The 18686-nt window shown below is 39.2% G+C and overlaps 1 protein-coding gene across 1 annotated transcript in view; it reads right to left on the bottom strand.

The window, feature by feature from the left end:
- The window catches only part of LOC120313806 (vomeronasal type-2 receptor 26-like), a gene marked incomplete at its 3' end in the record, with an annotated part of 36500 nt that extends 21443 nt beyond the window's left edge, over nt 1-15057 (bottom strand). The window contains exon 1 of the mRNA XM_039356084.1: nt 14815-15057. Within this exon, the coding sequence (XP_039212018.1) occupies nt 14815-15057 (243 nt within the window). The remainder of the gene's footprint in view (nt 1-14814) is intronic.
- Nucleotides 15058-18686: the final 3629 nt, after the last annotated feature.

Consider the following 18686-nt stretch of genomic DNA (forward strand, 5'->3'; position numbering starts at 1 on the left):
TATTGTAGCTGTCTTCAGCCATGGTTCACTCATTCATTTGTATAGTTCTCTTTCCATCCTTAGAATATCTTCAGACTCAATCTTTAACTCAAGTGTAGCACAAACCAGGAAAAGCTCTTGGAGGATTAAGGCTAATGCCACTCTAAATCATCAATGGATTCTGGGGTTTGGAACTGGGGCTTGACATGCAAAAGAAGGATTGTGAATTGAGCTACAGCTTTTCAGAAGCAAACAGTGATGGAGGTCCAACTTTATAGGGATCATCCATGGAAACCACTCTTGCCAAATGTTTGATTCAGTAACCCATTCTCCAGTAAAGGAGATGTTTTGAATCCCCAGAAGAGAATGACCCTTTTACTGGATTTATTTTACCTTCCAGCTCACCTTTTTTGCCCAGACAATTGCATCGGAGTTAATGGTGAAATCCTGTCCTGCAGGAGCCCCTGGATCTATCTGTCCAACTTTCACAGAGACAAAAGATTGATTGGGGAGGAGAACCCAGTTGAAAAGATCATAACGAGCAGACCCCAGTCTATTCTCTGAGAAGTAGATTTCATCTCCAGCAGTGTTGTTGAACTGGATGTTCCTCAAATAAGGAAGAAGCTGAATGGAAAGAGACCTTCAGAAATTACTAACACTTTCCCACTCCTCTAAGAATTTGTTTTCCTTGCAGTGCCTGCCCTGATTTGTGACTTTAACGGACATAAAGGTGCATTCTTTATGGTTTGATGCAGAAAAAAAGCACAGTTTCATGAATTTTAGACTATGGTGAATCCTGGTGTGTGCTAAAGTTGGTAGAGGGTGGTTTCACGCAACAAGCAGTTCAGTGCAACAAATGGCAAATTAAATATATGGGAGGGATCACACAGCATAAGCTATAGTAACAAAAGCCAGGGTTACAATGGATTGAGTCAAGTGTCTTTCTACAACTAGATTTAGGCTACAACATGAAGGAAACAGAGGTGGTTCCGCAAATATGCATACTAGGACTTCAGTTGACCTGTTGCAGCATCTGGCAGAATTGTCCTCTTACTCTGGATCACTCTGTGTAATGGTCATTCCATGAAATTGACAAGCTTTGAATACTTCTGAAAACCTTTTCGGAAGATCAGACATACATGAATCTTATGTACATAAGTAATAGTAGTAAAGTTGGAAGGGACCTTGGAGGTCATCTAGTCCAACCCCCTGCTCGGGCAGGAAACCCTACACCATTTCGGACAAATGGCTGTCCAGTCTCTTCTTAAAAACTTCCATTGTTGGAGCATTTACTGCTTCTGGAGGCAAGCTGTTCCACTGATTAATTGTTCTCACTGTTAGGAAGTTTCTCCTTAGTTCTAGGTTGCTTCTCTCCTTGATTAGTTTCCACCCGTTGCTTCTTGTCCTGCCTTCAGGTGCTTTGGAAAATATCTTAATTCCCTCTTCTTTATGGCAGCCCCTGAGATATTGGAATACTGCTATCATGTCCCCCCTTGTCCTTCTCTTCGTTAAACTAGACATACCCAATTCTAGCAACCGTTCCTTATATGTTTTAGCCTCCAGTCCCCTAATCATCTTTGTTGCTCTTCTCTGTACTCTTCCTAGAGTCTCAACATCTTTTTTACATCGTGGTGACCAAAACTGGATGCAGTATTCCAAGTGTGGCCTTACCAAGGCATTGAAGAGTGGTATTAATACTTCAAGTGATCTTGATTCTATCCCTCTGTTAATGCAGCCTAGCACTGTGTTGGCCTTTTTGGCAGCTGCAGCACACTGCTGGCTCATATTTAGGTGATTGTCTACTAGGACTCCGAGGTCCCTCTCACAGTTACTACTATTGAGCGTGGTGCCACCTATGCTGTACTTGTGCATTTGGTTTTTCTTGCCTAAATGTAGAACCTTGCTTTTTCCACCATTGAATTTCATTTTGTTAGTTAGTGCCCAGTGTTCAAGTCTGTCCAGATCCTTCTGTATCTTAAGCCTGTCTTCTGGAGTGTTGGCTATTCCTGCCAGCTTGGTGTCGTCTGCAAATTTGATGAGGTCCCCATCTATCCCTTCATCCAAATCGTTGATGAAGATGTTGAAGAGTATTGGGCCCAGAACAGAGCCCTGGGGCACCCCACTACACACTTCCCTCCATATAGATGCAGTTCCATTGAGGACCACTCGCTGAGTACGGCCGGTCAGCCAGCTATGGATCCATCTGGTGGTGATTCTGTCTACCCACATTTTTCTATCTTATCAAGTAGTAGGTTGTGATCTACTTTATCAAATGCCTTACTGAAGTCCAAGTAAATTATGTCCACAGCATTCCTCTGATCCACTAATTTTGTCACTTGGTCAAAGAATGCAATAAGATTTGTCTGGCATGATCTATTTTTGACAAACCCATGTTGGCTTTTAGTAATGACCTTGTTTGCCTCTAGGCGTTCGTTGATTCGTTGTTTGATTATCTTTTCCAGGATCTTCTCAGGTATTGAGGTCAGGCTGATAGGTCTGTAATTTCCTGGATCCATTTTTTTCCTTTTTTGAGGATGGGAACTACATCAGCTCTTTTCCAGTCCTCTGGTAGTTCCCCTGTGTTCCAGGATCTTTGAAAAATATAGTTCAGTGTCTCCGATATCACATCTGCCAGTTCCTTGAGAACTCTGGGGTGTAATCCGTCTGGTCCTGGCGATTTGAACTCATCTAGGCTGGACAGGTGCTCACTAACGATTTTCTTGCCTTTCTTAACTTGTGTTTCTGTTTTGTTTTTTGTGGCACTATTTTTGATAGGTTGGTCTGTTTTTTCCCTTTGTGTAAAGACAGATGCAAAAAATGAGTTAAATAGTTCTGCTTTCTCCCTGTTGCTTGTCACCTTCTTGCCACTTCCACCCACTCCTGGACCAATCATTTCCTTCACTTTTTTCTTGTTTTTTACATGTTGAAAGAAGCTTTTTTTGTTATTTTTGACTTTGGTCGCAAGCCTCAGTTCATTTTGAGCCTTGGCTTTCTTCACTTCATCTTTGCAGGCTCGGGCTATTGGTTTGTTTTATTTCTCCTTCCCCCCTTCTACCTGTATTGAATCAAATATTATACTTAATCTGTATTATTTTTGTTTTAAAAAATATAACTGTTTTAATCTGCTTTAACTAAACAACAGGGACAGTGAGTTAATTGATACAGAACATCCCTGTCCCCAGCAATCAAAAAATTACAGGTTATCAGTGCATGTAACATAGATGTGTGTATGGACAAGAATATCAACCTTGCTGTCAAGTAAAATGAAGCTTTTTATAGCGAGAGCCACACAAAATTTACTAACCGAACAGGCGGTAAGAACACAGGGGAACTCAGGCACCACACAGGTTATATAGAAAGTAAACACAGGGCCAGTCATAAAGGACTCAAATGTCTATACACCAATGCACAGAGTAGGAACAGTAAACAGGGTGAGCTAGAAATTCAGGTAAATGAGGGCAGATATGATATTGTTGCCATTACAGAAACATGGTGTGAAAAATATTTCATACAATATTAGAATTCAACATTATAGAAGCACAAGCAATAGAACACAGTCAAACTGGACTTCAAGAGAGCTAATTTCAATAAACTTAGAGAGGGCTTGGGAAGGATTCCATGGATGAGAATCCTCAAGGGGAAAACAACTCAAGAAGCTTGGGAAATTTTGAAAAATGAGATAATAAAAGCACAGTCTAGCACAATACTAACAAAGAGGAAAAACAACAGCTCTCAAAAGAAACCAGCATGGCTGCATAAAGAACTCTCTGACAAATTGAAAGATAAAAAGGACAAGTATAGAAAGTGGAAAGAGGGGAACATAACTAAGTCAGAATATCAGCAAATAGCCCGAGCCTGCAAAGATAAAGTGAAGAAAGCCAAGGCTCAAAATGAACTAAGGCTTGCGACTAAAGTCAAAAATAACAAAAAAGAGCTTCTTTCAACATGTAAAAAACAAGAAAAAAGTGAAGGAAATGATTGGTCAATTAGTGGGTGGAAGTGGTAAGAAGGTGACAAGCAACATGGAGAAAGCAGGACTATTTAACTCGTTTTTTGCATCTGTCTTTACACAAAGGGAAAAAAATAGACCAACCTATCAAAAATAGTTCCATAAAAAACAAAATATAAACACAAGTTAAGATAGGCAAGAAAATGGTAAGTGAGCACCTGTCCAGCCTAGATGAGTTCAAATTGCCAGGACCAGAAGGTTCTCAAGGAACTGGCAGAGGTGATATCGGAACCACTGAACTATGTTTTTCAAAGATCCTGGAACACAGGGGAACTACCAGAGGACTGGAAAAGAGCTGATGTAGTTTCCATCTTCAAAAAAGGAAAAAAAATGGATCCAGGAAATTACAGACCTATCAGCCTGACCTCAATACCTGGGAAGATCCTGGAAAAGATAATTAAACAACGAATCAACGAACACCTAGAGAGAAACAAAGTCATTACTAAAAGCCAACATGGGTTTGTCAAAAATAGATCATGCCAGACAAATCTTATTGCATTCTTTGACCAAGTGACAAAATTAGTGGATCAGAAGAATGCTGTGGCCATAATTTACTTGGACTTCAGTAAGGCATTTGATAAAGTAGATCACAACCTATTACTTGATAAGATAGAAAAATGTGGGGTAGACAGAATCACCACCAGATGGACCCGTAGCTGGCTGACCGGCCGTACTCAGCGAGTGGTCCTTAATGGAACCGCATCTACATAGAGGGAAGTGTGTAGTGGGGTGCCCCAGGGCTCTGTTCTGGGTCCAGTGCTCTTCAACATCTTCATCAACGATTTGGACGAAGGGATAGATGGGGAACTCATCAAATTTGCAGATGACACCAAGCTGGCAGGAATAGCCAACACTCCAGAAGACAGGCTGAAGATACAGAAGGATCTGGACAGACTTGAACACTGGGCACTAACTAACAACATGAAATTCAATGGTGAAAAAAGCAAGTTTCTACATTTAGGCAAGAAAAACCAAATGCACAAGTGCAGCATAGGTGGCACCATGCTCAATAGTAGTAACTGTGAGAGGGACCTCGGAGTCCTAGTAGATAATCACCTAAATATGAGCCAGCAGTGTACTGCAGCTGTCAAAAAGGCCAACACAGTGCTAGGCTGCATTAACAGAGGGATAGAATCAAGATCACGTGAAGTATTAATACCACTCTATAATGCCTTGGTAAGGCCACACTTGGAATCCTGCATCCAGTTTTGGTCACCCCGATGTAAAAAAGATGTTGAGACTCTAGAAACAGTACAGAGAAGAGCAACAAAGATGATTAGGGGACTGGAGACTAAAACATATAAGGAACGGTTGCTAGAATTGGGTATGTCTACTTTAACAAAGAGAAGCACAAGGGGGGACATGATAGCAGTATTCCAATATCTCAGGGGCTGCCAGAAAGAAGAGGGAGTCAAGCTATTCTCCAAAGCTCCTGAAGGAAGGACAAGAAGCAGCGCCTGAAGGAAGGACAAGAAGTAAGGAAAGCTAAGTTTCAAAATGAACTAAGGCTTGAGACCAAAGTCAAAAATAACAAAAAAAGCTTCTTTCAACATGTAAAACACAAGAAAATAGTTAAGGAAATAATTGGTCTATTAGTGGATGAAAGTAGCAAGTAGCAAGAATGTGACAAACAACAAGGAGAAAGCAGAACTATTTAACTCCTTTTTTGCACCTGTCTTTACACAAAGGGAAAAAATGCCATAAAAATAGATTAAAAATACAAGTTAAGATAGGCAAGAAAATGATAAGTGAGCACCTGTCCACAATAGATGAGTTCAAATTGCCAGGATCAAATGGATTACACCCCAAGGTTCTCAAGGAACTGGCAGATATGATCTCAGAACCACTGAACTATTTTTCAAATATCCTGGTGCAGTGGGGAACTACCAGAGGACTGGAAAAGAGATGAAGTAGTTCCCATCTTCAGAAAAGGAAGAAAAGGGGATCCAGGAAACTACAGACCTGTCAGCCTGACCTCAATACCTGGGAAGATCTTGGCAAAGATAATCAAGCAGCAAATCAGCAAACACCTAGAACACAAAGTCATTAGCAAAAGCCAACATGGGTTTGTCAAAAAGAGATCATGCCAGACAAATCTTATTGCATTCTTTGACCAGGTGACAAAATTAGTGGACCAGAGGAATGCTGTGGACATAATTTACTTGGACTTCAGTAAGACATTTGATAAAGTAGACCACAATCTACTACTTGATAAGATAGAAAAATGGGGTTAGACAGCATCACCATCAGATGTATTCGTAGCTGGCTGACAGGCCATACTCAGCTTGTGGTCCTCAATAGAACTATATCTACATGGAGGGAAGTGTGCAGTGGGTTGCCCCAGGGCTCTGTTCTGGGCCCAGTGCTCTTCAACATCTTCATCAATGATTTGGATGAGGGGATAGATGGGAAACTCATCAAATTTGCAGACGACACCACGCTGGCAGGAATAGCCAACACTCCAGAAAATAGGCTTAAGATACAGAAGGATCTGGACAGAGTTGAACATTGGGCACTATCTAACAAAATAAAATTCAATGGTGAAAAAAATAAGGTTCTACATTTAGGCAAGAAAAAACAAATGCACAGGTACAATATAGGTGACAACTCGCTCAATGGTAGCAACTGTTAGAGGGATCTTGGAGTCCTAGTGGACAATCACTTAAATATGAGCCAGCAATGTGCTGCAGTTGCCAAAAAAGCCAACACAGTGCTAAGCTGCATTAACAGAGGGATAGAATCAAGATCACGTGAAGTGTTAATAGCACTTGACAATGCCTTGGTAAGGCCACACTTGGAATACTGCATCCAGTTTTGGTCACCACAATGTAAAAAAGATGTTGAGACTCTAGAAAGATTACAGAGAAGAGCAACAAAGATAATTAGGGGACTGGAGGCTAAAACATATAAGGAACGGTTGCTGGAATTGAGTATGTTTAGTTTAATGAAGAGAAGGACCAGGTGTGACATGATAGCAGTATTCTAATATCTCACTGGCTGCCACAAAGAAGAGGGAGTCAAACTATTCTCCATAGCACCTGGAGGAAGGACACAATGGAAACTAACCAAAGAGTGAAGCAGTTAGAACAATGACAACCTGCCTCCAGAAGCTGTGAATACTCCAACACTGGAGTTTTTAAAGAAGAGAGTGGACAGCCATTTGTCTGAAATGCTATAGGATTTCCTGCCTGAGCAGGGTGTTGGACTAGATGACCTCCAAGGTCCCTTCCAACTTTGTTGTTGTTGTTATTATATTATTATTACTATTGAGAAAAGGAACCTGGAACTAAGGAGAAATTTCCTAACAGTGAGAGCAAAACCAATGGAACTGATTTCCGAATTTGTGGGTGGACTGGAGACCTTCAAAGAGTCTGGAGAACCATTTGTCTGAAATGATATAGGGTCTCCGGCTTGAGCAGGGTTTGGGTTAGAAGACCACTGAGATCCCTTCCAACTCTATTATTCTATGTTCTACACATGCCTGTGGATTGGATTTAAAAAAAAAACAGAGAGCTTCCGGTACGAGGCGACGGCGATGGCGGCTATCTTCTAGCCGTCCAGCTGGGGAAGTGTCAGAGCCGCGGAGCACAGCGCGCATCAGCTGGCCCGCGGCTCGGAATTCCCTTCCCGGGCAAAGGGAAGGGACAGAGAACGCAGGAATAGAGGTAGAACCCCTAAACCCCCTCTGGATTTATTTCTAGAGGGGGTGAAAGGAGTGTTCCCTCGGAGCTCCTGCTGATCTCCGCCTCCCAGCTGTTTTTGCTTCCTAGGAAGCAAAAGAAACCGCCGCTTCTATCTCCGTGTTTATAGTATTTTGGTGAGTAATTTTTAAACGGACGGAGCAGTTTAAAGGATTTTTGTTATATACTTTAGGTGTTTATTTTTTTTATTATTTGATTTTTACTATTTTTCCTCCTTTTCTTTGTTATATTAGTGAAAGGATTTAAGATGGCGTTTTGAAAGTGTCGGAGTTTTTTTTTTTCCTTTCCCTTTTGTTTTACTTTCCCTTTTTAAGGACTGGCTTTTGCTTTTGTTTTTGGCTTAGAATTTTTTCTTTTGAATTGTTTGCTCTTTTATCTTTTATTCTTTGGATTTTCTCTGGATTTTCAAGGACTATAGTTTGTCTCTTTTTAAATTCTTTTTCTTTTTCTTTCCTCCTCCCTTTTTGTGTGGAGGGGAAAGGGAAGTGAGAACTGCGCTTTTTAAAATGGCTTCAAAGAGACAGCAGCCTGCTTCAATACCTAAGGTTGTTTCTTCTCCTATAACTTCCACTGCACAATTACAACAACAATCTAAACATGTACCACCGGCTCAGCCACCACCCTCCCCCCCTCTGCCTGGACTTTCAGCACAAGAGGTCAGAGGCATAATGGGAGAGATTGTAGTTCAAATGAGAGAGGAAATGAAGCAATTTGCCTCACAGATTAAATCAGAAATTAAATCTGATCTTAAAGAAGAGATAACGGGGATAAAGACTAAATTGCAAGAAAATAATAATGATTTACGACAAGATATACTTGCAGCAGTTTCAGGCTTGGCTACTGTGGTGGTTAAGCTCGATGCAAGGCTTGAGGAAGTGGAAAACAAAGTTGATTCCTTTGATGATAAAATTCAAGATGTGGAAAGGAAGGTGGAGTCCTCACAAGAAGATATTTTGATGTTTCAGTACAGACAGATGGAGTATGCCCTGAGGATTAGAGGCCTCAAGGAAGATATGAATCAAGATTTGGTGGAGGTGGTCCTTACTGATCTGGCAGTGGCCTTGGATATGGATAAAGGAGAATTACATAGAGAAGTGGAAAAAATTTATAGACTTAACTCCTGGATTGCTAAGCAGAAGAATTTGCCTAGAGATGTGGTGATTTATTTTACAAAGAAGTCCCTGCGGAATGAGATTATACAAGCCTTTTACAACAAAAGATTTCAGATTGCTGCCCAAGATGTTATCATTCTAAAGGAAATCCCATCCAAAATTTTAAGAAGCAGGAAAGACTTCGCTTTTTTAACCAATGAGCTCAAAGCTAGATTGATGCCATTTAGATGGGAAATTCCGATGGGTATTGTTTTGAGCCATGCGGGGACACGCTACAGATTGAATACAGTTGACAAAGCTAGAGAGTTTTATACTTCGGTCCTGGGTGCAGGCTCAACTCCATCTGGTCAGAAATCTCCGAGTGGCAAGGAAGTCGAGCAGCAATCTGAGGCATTAGGTTTGGTTTCCGCTGGGATGATACAAGCTGAAAGGCAACGCCAGATGGAGGTTAAAGAGCAGAGGATGACTCGTGCAGCTTATAAGCGTAAAGAGAAGGAGCAACGTAAAAAAGAGCCCAAAGAGAATTCTTCTGGAAGTGCATCACCGCCGGTGGGAGGAGCAAGACCCAAGAGTTATGCAACACATGCAGCTCTTTCAGATCTTGATGGTGTCTTCTCCAGGCTGCGTGCCAAGGGAGATGGCAAAGTTTTTGACCTGGAATGTTAATGGATTGAATTCTCCTCAGAAACGGAAAAAAATCTTTTATTATTTGAAGCAACATACCAATGATGTTATTTGCTTACAGGAAACTCATATTTTACTTAAAGATCAGAAATATTTAGTCAATGCTCGTTTGGGATCTCATTTTATATCTTCTGCTCCTGGGAAGAAAGGGGGAGTTGTTATATATGTTAAACAAAACCTACCAGCTTGTCTGGTAGAATCAGATCCCCAGGGGAGATATGTGATGATTGAACTTGGTATATATGGTAAGAAAGTACTTATAGTGGGACTTTATGCTCCAAATCAACAACAGGAACAATTTTATAAGCAGTTACATCAAAAAATAACATTGCTTGACTATAGATCAGTGGTATTAATGGGTGATTGGAATGGTGTCTTAGATATACAAAGGGACAAGAAAGGTTCCTCTCCTTTTCTTAAACAAGCAAGGTTACCTAAAGCTTTTTTTGATATGAAGGAAGACTGGGAATTAAGGGATTATTGGCGGGAATGTAATCAAGAGAAGAGAGATTTCACTTTTTTTTCTGATAGACACCAATCTTTTTCAAGAATTGACTTTTTTTTGATTACTACGGATTTGTATAATAAAGTAAAGAATGTAAAGATTTTTCCTAGATCACTGACGGATCATAGCCCAGTTTGGATGGAGCTGACTCAAGAGAAAGAGGAAAGGAGATCCTGGAGAGTTAATGAAAATTTGTTTAGACAAGAGAAGAATGTTCAAAAGTTAAAGGAGTGTTTAAAGGACTATTTTGCTTTGAACATGTATAAGGGGACTTCAATGTCAATGGTATGGGATGCAGGTAAAGCATTTATGCGTGGTGTTTTGATAAAAATGAATAATTGTCATAAGCGGAAGCAGATTCAGAAACGTAGAGAACTTGAAGATGAAATTAAATCAAAAGAAAGGGCCTTGATTCTAAATCCTTCTGATGAAAGTATTAAAGAATCTGTAAAGTTACTAAGGTCACAATTTAATATGTTGATAGCAGATCAAGCGGCAACCAATTTATTGTTTATGAAACAAAATACATTTTGTAATGCTAATAAGCCTGGGAGATGGTTGGCTTATCAATTAAGAAAGAAACAGAGATAGAGAATAATAGAGAAAATAAATTACAAGGGTAAATTAGTTTCTCAGAAGGAATTGATTAAAAAATCTTTTTTGGATTATTATCAAAAGTTATACAAATCTACTAATGTGCAACAGCTAGATATAAATAAATATCTAGCTGAGGCAAGTTTTCCTAAACTGACTGAGGATCAGAAACATGAAATTAATGGCTTAATTACTAAGGAGGAAATTGCCTCAGCAATTCAACAATTGAAACTAGGGAAAGCACCGGGTACGGATGGGTTAACAGCTGTTTATTATAAAGCTTTAATGGAGGAGATGATCCAACCATTAAATGATCTTTTTAATGGTATCTTACAGGGTTTAGAGATTCCTCCTTCATGGCGTAGTGCTTTTATATCATTGATTCCAAAGGAGGATCAAGATCTTACTTTACCAAAAAATTATAGGCCTATATCTCTTTTAAATGTGGATTATAAGATATTTGTAAAAATCTTGGTAAATAGGCTTATGAGGGTGGCGCATCATCTTGTGCATAAAGATCAATCAGGGTTTATAACAGGAAGGTATATGAAAAATAATGTTAGACAAATTATTAATCTATTAGAATATTTAGACAAGAACAACCAAGTTCCTGCAGGGCTCATATTTTTAGATGCTGAAAAAGCATTTGATCAATTGAATTGGCATTTTATGTTAAGAGTAATGGAAGAAATGAATTTTGGCGAAAAGATATTACAAGCTCTTACGGTAATATATCAAAAACAAATGGCACAACTTATTGTTAATGGAGGTTTGTCGGAGGTTTTTACAATAGAGAAAGGTACTAGACAGGGGTGTCCTTTATCGCCATTGTTGTTTGTTTTAACACTGGAAATATTATTGATCAAAATTCGAGAGTCTCAGGAAATTAAAGGAATAGAAGTTAACAAAAAAGAATATAAGTTGAGAGCTTTTGCGGATGACTTGGTTGTTACTTTGTCGCAACCTGATTATTCTGCAGTAAACTTATTACAGTTGATTTATCATTATGGTCTGGTTTCGGGTTTTAAGATTAATGTAAATAAGACTAAAATCTTACCTAAAAATATGTCTAGTCAGGAGAAGCAGATTTTGGCTAACTTGACGGGTTTTGAGATTGTTAATAAGGTAAAATATTTGGGGGTGATGTTGTCTGTTTCTAATGTAAAATTATTTAAAAATAATTATGAAAGGTTGTGGGTCAGGGTACAGAAGGACTTGAAGAATTGGGAGAAGTTGCAATTATCCCTCATGGGAAGAATTGCAGTGATAAAAATGAATATTCTACCCAAGTTTCTTTTTTTGTTTCAAATGTTACCGATTTTGAAAAATGAGATTAATTTAAGTGAGTGGCAGAAGGGTCTTAATAAATTTATTTGGGCAGGGAAAAAGCCAAGGGTTAAGTTTAAAATTATGCAAGACTTCCGTGAGAGGGGTGGACTTAAGGTACCAAATTTGAAATTATATTACGATGCGGTGGTCTTAACACTAATCAGTGATTGGGTAAATTTGACAAATCCTGAGATACTTCATTTAGAGGGATGGGATTTACTTTATGGGTGGCATGCCTATTTAATATTTAATAAAAAAAATGGACTGGGTCTTTAAATCTCATATTTTAAGAATTTCCTTACTTAGGATTTGGAGAAAATATTATAAAAGTGATTTTAAAGTTCCATTATGGGCTATACCTTGGCATGCGATAGAAGGAATAAAAAGAGGAGTAAAAATGGACATGGTGTCTTATAGTCAGTTACTTAGATGGGATGGGCAAAACTGGCAGTTAAGATACGGGAAGATTTAGCGCAAGAAAATATTATTTATTCTTGGTTTCAATATAGGCAACTAGTAGATAAATGGAAGGTGGATTGTAAATTGGGTTTTCTTAGAGAAGATGGAAATCTTATTAAGCAAGTCAAGGATCAAAGACAAACCCATATCAAGAGAATTTATGGGGTATTAGTTGAAATGGACTCAGAAACGGAATTAATTAAAGATTGTATGATTAGATGGGCGCAGAATTTTGGTGTCCCAGTCTCATTGGACATTTGGGAAACCATTTGGGTGAGAAATGTCAAATTTACACAAGCACAGAACCTTAGGGAGAATTTTTATAAAATGTTTTATAGATGGCACCTTGATCCACAAAAAATGTCTCTTATGTACCCTGACGTGCAACCCAAATGTTGGAGATGTGGTTATAAGGATGCTTCCTATTATCATATTTGGTGGTCATGCAGAGAGATAAAAGCATTTTGGATCAAAATATGGTGGAATATCCAGAGAATTTTTAGAAGGAGGGTAAAATTTACTCCGCAATTATTTTTGTTAGGCATTGTTACAGATTGTGATACAAAGGAGGTTGTATTGATGTTAAATTTGATTACAGCCGCTAGGCTGTTAGTAGGACAATATTGGAAGAAGGAATCTTTGCCTACATTGCAGGAATGGTTTCTTAAAGTAGCTTATCTGGCGGAAATGGCAAAGATTTCGGCTTTCTTAAAGCAACAAACGCAAGAGAAGTTCCTTGCTGTTTGGGACAAATGGATAAAATTTATACAATTTAGATTGGGTATACAAAAATATCACATAGCTTTTTTATAAGTTTTATTTTTATATATATATATAGATATTTTTTATATATATATATATAAATATAAATTTTTTAATTTAATTTTTTATTTTTATTTCTTAATTTTTAATTAAGCCTATATTCTGCTCTGGGAAGCTCAGGGGGGGGGAAGGGAGGGTTTTTGTGAGGGGTGGGGGATGGGGTTTTTTTTTTATATATATATGTAATGTTTAGTTTCTTTTTTGTATATGTTGTCTTTTGTTTTGTATTGTTTTTGTTTTTTTGTAAAATTTATAAAACTTTCAATAAAAAAAAAAAAAAAGAGATTACCAGCCATGGCGGGACATCTAAGATCCTCTTTCCAAGTCTCATCATAGCAGGTCGCGCTCCTGATCCGTAAATTATATGTAATGCTTGTGCCACAGCATAAATGGCATTGTAGATGTTGTAACTTTCACCTGTCATAGTTGTTTCAAACAGGTAAGCTGGCAGACTCTGTAAATTCTCCTCTCCAGTACAGGGTTTCTGCCACTCTTCAGGGATCACTCCTAGTTCCTCGATGATGCAGCCAAAGACCACTTGCCACCATAAAGGAAGAAAGAAGTTCTCTTGTGGTTTAAAAGGGTTTAAAGACATGAGAAAATGGCTGAACTCTGAGACATCTCTGGTGTGTTCCCTAAAATGCAAAGCACCATGGTAGGTCTTCATAAAAAGCAATATGCCTCCAGAGTTTATCATGTTAAATTTCCAACTGGATGTAAAGATCCACACCTTCTGAAATATATTACTCTGTGTTTGATGAACAAACACAACTATCCGCATATTTGTGGTGGCACTGTAGTCTCCAAAAAAAATAATCACTTCAGCTTTAGACCAAGTGTTGAAAATATGATGTAATTTTGTACCTGGATCAGTGTAAAAATCAAATTTCATTATTTGAGTGAAGGCCAGGCAGATCTCCTTCTCCTTCAGCATTGGCAGCAGAGATGAAATGAAATGTTCCCCACCGTCATCTTGGTTGGCCACCAGCCCAACCCAGTTCCACTGGAAATGCAGGAGCAGATGGACTAGACCCTCATACTGAGCAGATTCCTTGGGGTTAATCCGAAAGAAGGAAGGATGAATGCTTCTGTCTCCCTGAGCGGACTCAGAGCCAACACCAAGCTGGAGAAAGTGAGATTCTTCTTTCAAAAACAAAGTTCAGTTTTATGGTGACTTTAAGGCTCCCCTTTGTGTAGTTTATTGCCCTACCAGTCAGACTGACTCACCAGTCAGACTGACTCAGCTTCATCTTCCTCCCTTCTTAGGAAGAGCCAACATTGACTTGTGTTGTCTGCTTGTGATAGATCAGAAGTCAAAGGAACAAATCATCAACCTGATTAAACTGCACTGAAAAGTGCAGAAAGATGATAAAGTTTTATGAAAGTCAGGAAGTGATTCCTCTTCGCAAATACTGCATTTCTGAATTATGCCAGTATCTTTGTGCAGTTAAATAAAAATGTATCTTGACATACAAAATAGAAAAACCAATTCAGCTTTAGGATTGACTATCTAAGTCACACACCCTTGGTGTATGCCACCCCCACCAAACACCTTTGTTTTCTTCCTTGGCTTCTGTGTGTGCTTCGGTTGTTTGTGTACTCCACACACAAACCCCTTACCTGTGGGACCTTGTAGATGCTGAAGATGGAGGCCATCTGCCTTGAGGATTCGGAGTTGTGACCTCCAATGACAGAGAGCAGAGGGTCCTTCCTGCCACATTTGTAACCCGGAACCATTTGACCTCGTGTGGAGAGCAAGGAGAGGCTGTATAAGAAAATCTTCCTCTCCATCTTCTGATTTTCATAGATGCGGAAGCCAAGGGTGATGTTGGGGAGAAGAAGCAGATCCTTGTTCACCTCCATGACGGCAAACATCAATACCAGGAATTGATGGTATTTTTTCAGTAGGGGTCTATAGTGAGAAAAACATTGGGGACCATTATAGGAAAGATCTTGTATGCTGGTGGAGTTGGCCTTACCTTTTGTGTGTGTCCTTGCAGCAGTAAGTGACAAGTTGCATTGGGTTCTTTCTGGCTTTTTAGGGATGTTCCTTGATTGTGCTTGGATGGATCTCTGAGAAAGGAGAAACACCTGCCATCCTTATCCCAGATCATCTAAACTCCCTCTATTCTCCTCTATTCTCCCTGATTTTATGTCCAAATGAATGTTATAAGTCAACTTCTTCACTATCTACTTTTATATAGTTGATAATCATCCTGATGAGAACTTCTGGAAAGACAAGTCATGCCCCCACATATAATTTGTGTATATACTGTTGTTGTTCTCTGTCCTCAGGAACAGTTCTTTAAAGACAGAGAATTCTAACCTATTTCTTGAATTTTCCTCTTTATTGAGAAAAGGGCAAAGAGCGGAAGATCCCTAGAATGAGCTTTTCTTAAAATCCAAAGGAAAGAAAACAGTCGCCTACATTTTTTTCCCCTCCAGGTGAAACTTACGTGATGTCATTAATAAATTGCGATGGGTCTTTTTGAAAATCTGGGGCGCTGGACTCCACAAAAGTCGTCAGGGGCAAATTCCCTCCAATAATCAGATCACCAGACCTGTAAAATTCCCACTGATCTCGAAATTTCATGTTTATTTTCAATGGACAGATGGTTTGAATCTTCTTAGCAGTCACTGGAGTCAGGAGCCAGGAGAGCAGCAGAAGCAACAGGAGAGGCAGCCCAGTCATCCTTGTCACCGTCCCTCCCAGATCAGAAATCAAGGTCTGTGCGGAAGCTGAATTGCAGGGAGCATCAGAAATACCATCAGAGCTTTAGCACCACAGACACAACCCTGGATGGCCTCAGGGTTAATTTATCTGATGCTACTTTGTATTAAGCCATTTGTATTTTATCACTTGAGTTGACCCTATCTGTCCTATTCTGAAATGAGACTGTGTGCTGCATTTTATTTTATTTTAATAATAAGGTTGCAAGACTAATCCATCAATAAAATACTGTATCAATCATGCTTTCTCTTACCTGTGTTTGGGCTTTGACACAAAGGCCAGCTGAGTCTCACCAAACCCCACAGTTACCTCTTTGGAGAACAAGGCAAACTCCTCCACCGCTGGGAGAACTCAGAGAATATATTTTATAGAATATATTTTATAGCAGGTTTAACCTTGGAAGACTTTTGTGGGTTGACGTCCACAGGGGATACATTGAGAATTACTGTTCTTCTGATAATTCGAGGGGAAAGCAATTGTCTATCTGTTGGGCAGTAAAGGTTGTTTGCACATTAGATAGTTAAAAACATGTTTATGTCTCTTGTTGCTAATCCACAGAACAGGTGGACTTGAGAGTCAAGGTGAAGTTGCCTTTTTGAACTACCTGAAAGTGAACACCTGCATACAAGATGGAGTTTGGCCTGTGCCATCATATGTTCAGATAGAATGTTTGCTGATGGGACAGGGTGGCAGTCAGCTGCACCTTAGGAAGTGTGAGTCATCATACCAATGCCTACAGGATTTAGTTATAGATTTAGTTAGGGAATAAATGGAGCACACATCTCTAGCAAAGTAATGGGCAGTGTACAACAAATCAATAAAAGCTGTAAATAAGGAAAACAATCTTTGTTTAAAACCTTTATACAATAATTATTGTATTGACAATATAAGGACCCACCCCACTTTGCATCTTAAGAAGACAGAACTCTTGGAATAATTCTTCCAACAGGCATCCTTTATTAAGAGAAAATGGTTGTAGGCGTTCTAGACAGGACTTGGGGTCCAAACTCTCCCATTCGAGGTTTTAAGGGGTTCCCCAGTAGTCCCACCCAATCACCCCCCTCTTCCAGCAACGGTTTCAGGCATTACAATTCCACCCCCTTTTCCTTTCTGCCGGCTGGATGGAGACTTCAAAGAAAAGTACATGAAAGGTAACAACTTCATTCTTATGGTTAGCTCTTTTGGCAATACACACAATCAGTTCCTTTGAAGTGTACCGAAGGAGATGAAATATAATTGGATTCTGACAGACAGATTTTATTTTCCTGGGCTCCAAGATCACCACAGATGGGGACTTCAGCCAAGAAATTAAAAGACGCTTGCTCCTGGGAGGAAAGCTATGGTAAATCTAGACAGCATACTAAAAGGCAGAGACATCACCCTGCCAACAAAAGTGCGTATAGTCCAGGCCATGGTTTTCCCAGTTGCAATGTATGGATGTGAAAATTGGACCATAAGAAAGGCTGAACGACAAAGAATTGAGGCCTTTGAACTATGCTGCTGGAGAAGACTCCTGTGAGTCCCTTGCATTCTCCTGAAAGGCATTCAAACTGGCATTTTCCCTCCTTTACTTTGCTGTCATAAATCACGGTCTCCAATCGGGCTGGGGGCAAAGGTTCACTTCTGTTCTGAAGCCCGTTCTCTACACATATTCTTACCCCTCCCCTCCCAACATCATCTAAATTAACTCTACAAATACCAGACAGTTCTGCATATTTTGTCAAAGCAAGAATATCCAATATTAGCAGCATTGACATCAGACCTGAATCTGTTTCATGAAAATATCTTTTCACCACTTGGCTATCAATTTTTCTGATTCAATCCACCCTTTTTTCCAATGAGAAAGAAATTCTGCATCCCTAGGAGAGAATGAATCATTTTCTGAAATCAGAACATTTCCTTCTAGCCCACCTTTCTGGCCCAGGTCATTGCATCAGACGTGATGGTAACTTCCTGGCCTGGGGGAAACTTAGGATCCATTTGTCCAACTTTTATGGGGACAAAAGACTGATTGCAGAGCAAAAGCCAGTAGAGAACATCATACTGAACTGTACCTGGTCCATTTTCTGAGATTGTGACTTTATTTCCAGTACTGTCATGGAATTGGACCTTCTTAAGATAGGCAAGAAAGAAACAGAGACAGAGAATTATAGACAAAATAAATTATAATGGCAAATTGGTTTATCAGAAAGAATTGATAAAGAAATCTTTCTTAGATTATTATCAAAAATTATATAAGAGTACTAATGTATAAACTACAGATATAAATAATTACTTAAGTAAAGCTAATTTTCCTAAATTAACAGAAGATCAGAAAAAAGAGATTAATGGTTTAATTACCAATGAGGGAGTTCTGACAGCTATTAAGCAATTGAAATTAGGCAAGGCACCGGGTACGGATGGTTTGACGTCTATTTATTATAAAACTTTAGTAGAAGAGATGACCCAACTGTTATGTGAGCTTTTTAATAATATATTACAGGGCTTAGAGATCCCTCCGTCATGGCGTAATGCTTTTATATCTTTGATTCCAAAAGAGGACCAAGATCCCACCTTGCCTAAGAACTATAGGCCTATATCTCTTTTAAATGTGATTATAAAATTTTTGCAAAAATTATACCCAATAGGTTCATGGGGGTTTGGCAGCAGCTTATACATAAGGACCAATCGGGTTTTATAACTGGAAGGTATATGAAAAATAATGTTAGACAAATTATTAATTTATTAGAATATTTAAATAAAAACAACCAAGTCCCTGCAG

The sequence above is a fragment of the Crotalus tigris genome, unplaced genomic scaffold (genome assembly GCF_016545835.1).
Source record: "Crotalus tigris isolate CLP2741 ecotype Arizona unplaced genomic scaffold, ASM1654583v1 scf7180000018785.583249, whole genome shotgun sequence".
NCBI classification, from domain to species: Eukaryota; Metazoa; Chordata; class Lepidosauria; order Squamata; family Viperidae; genus Crotalus; species Crotalus tigris.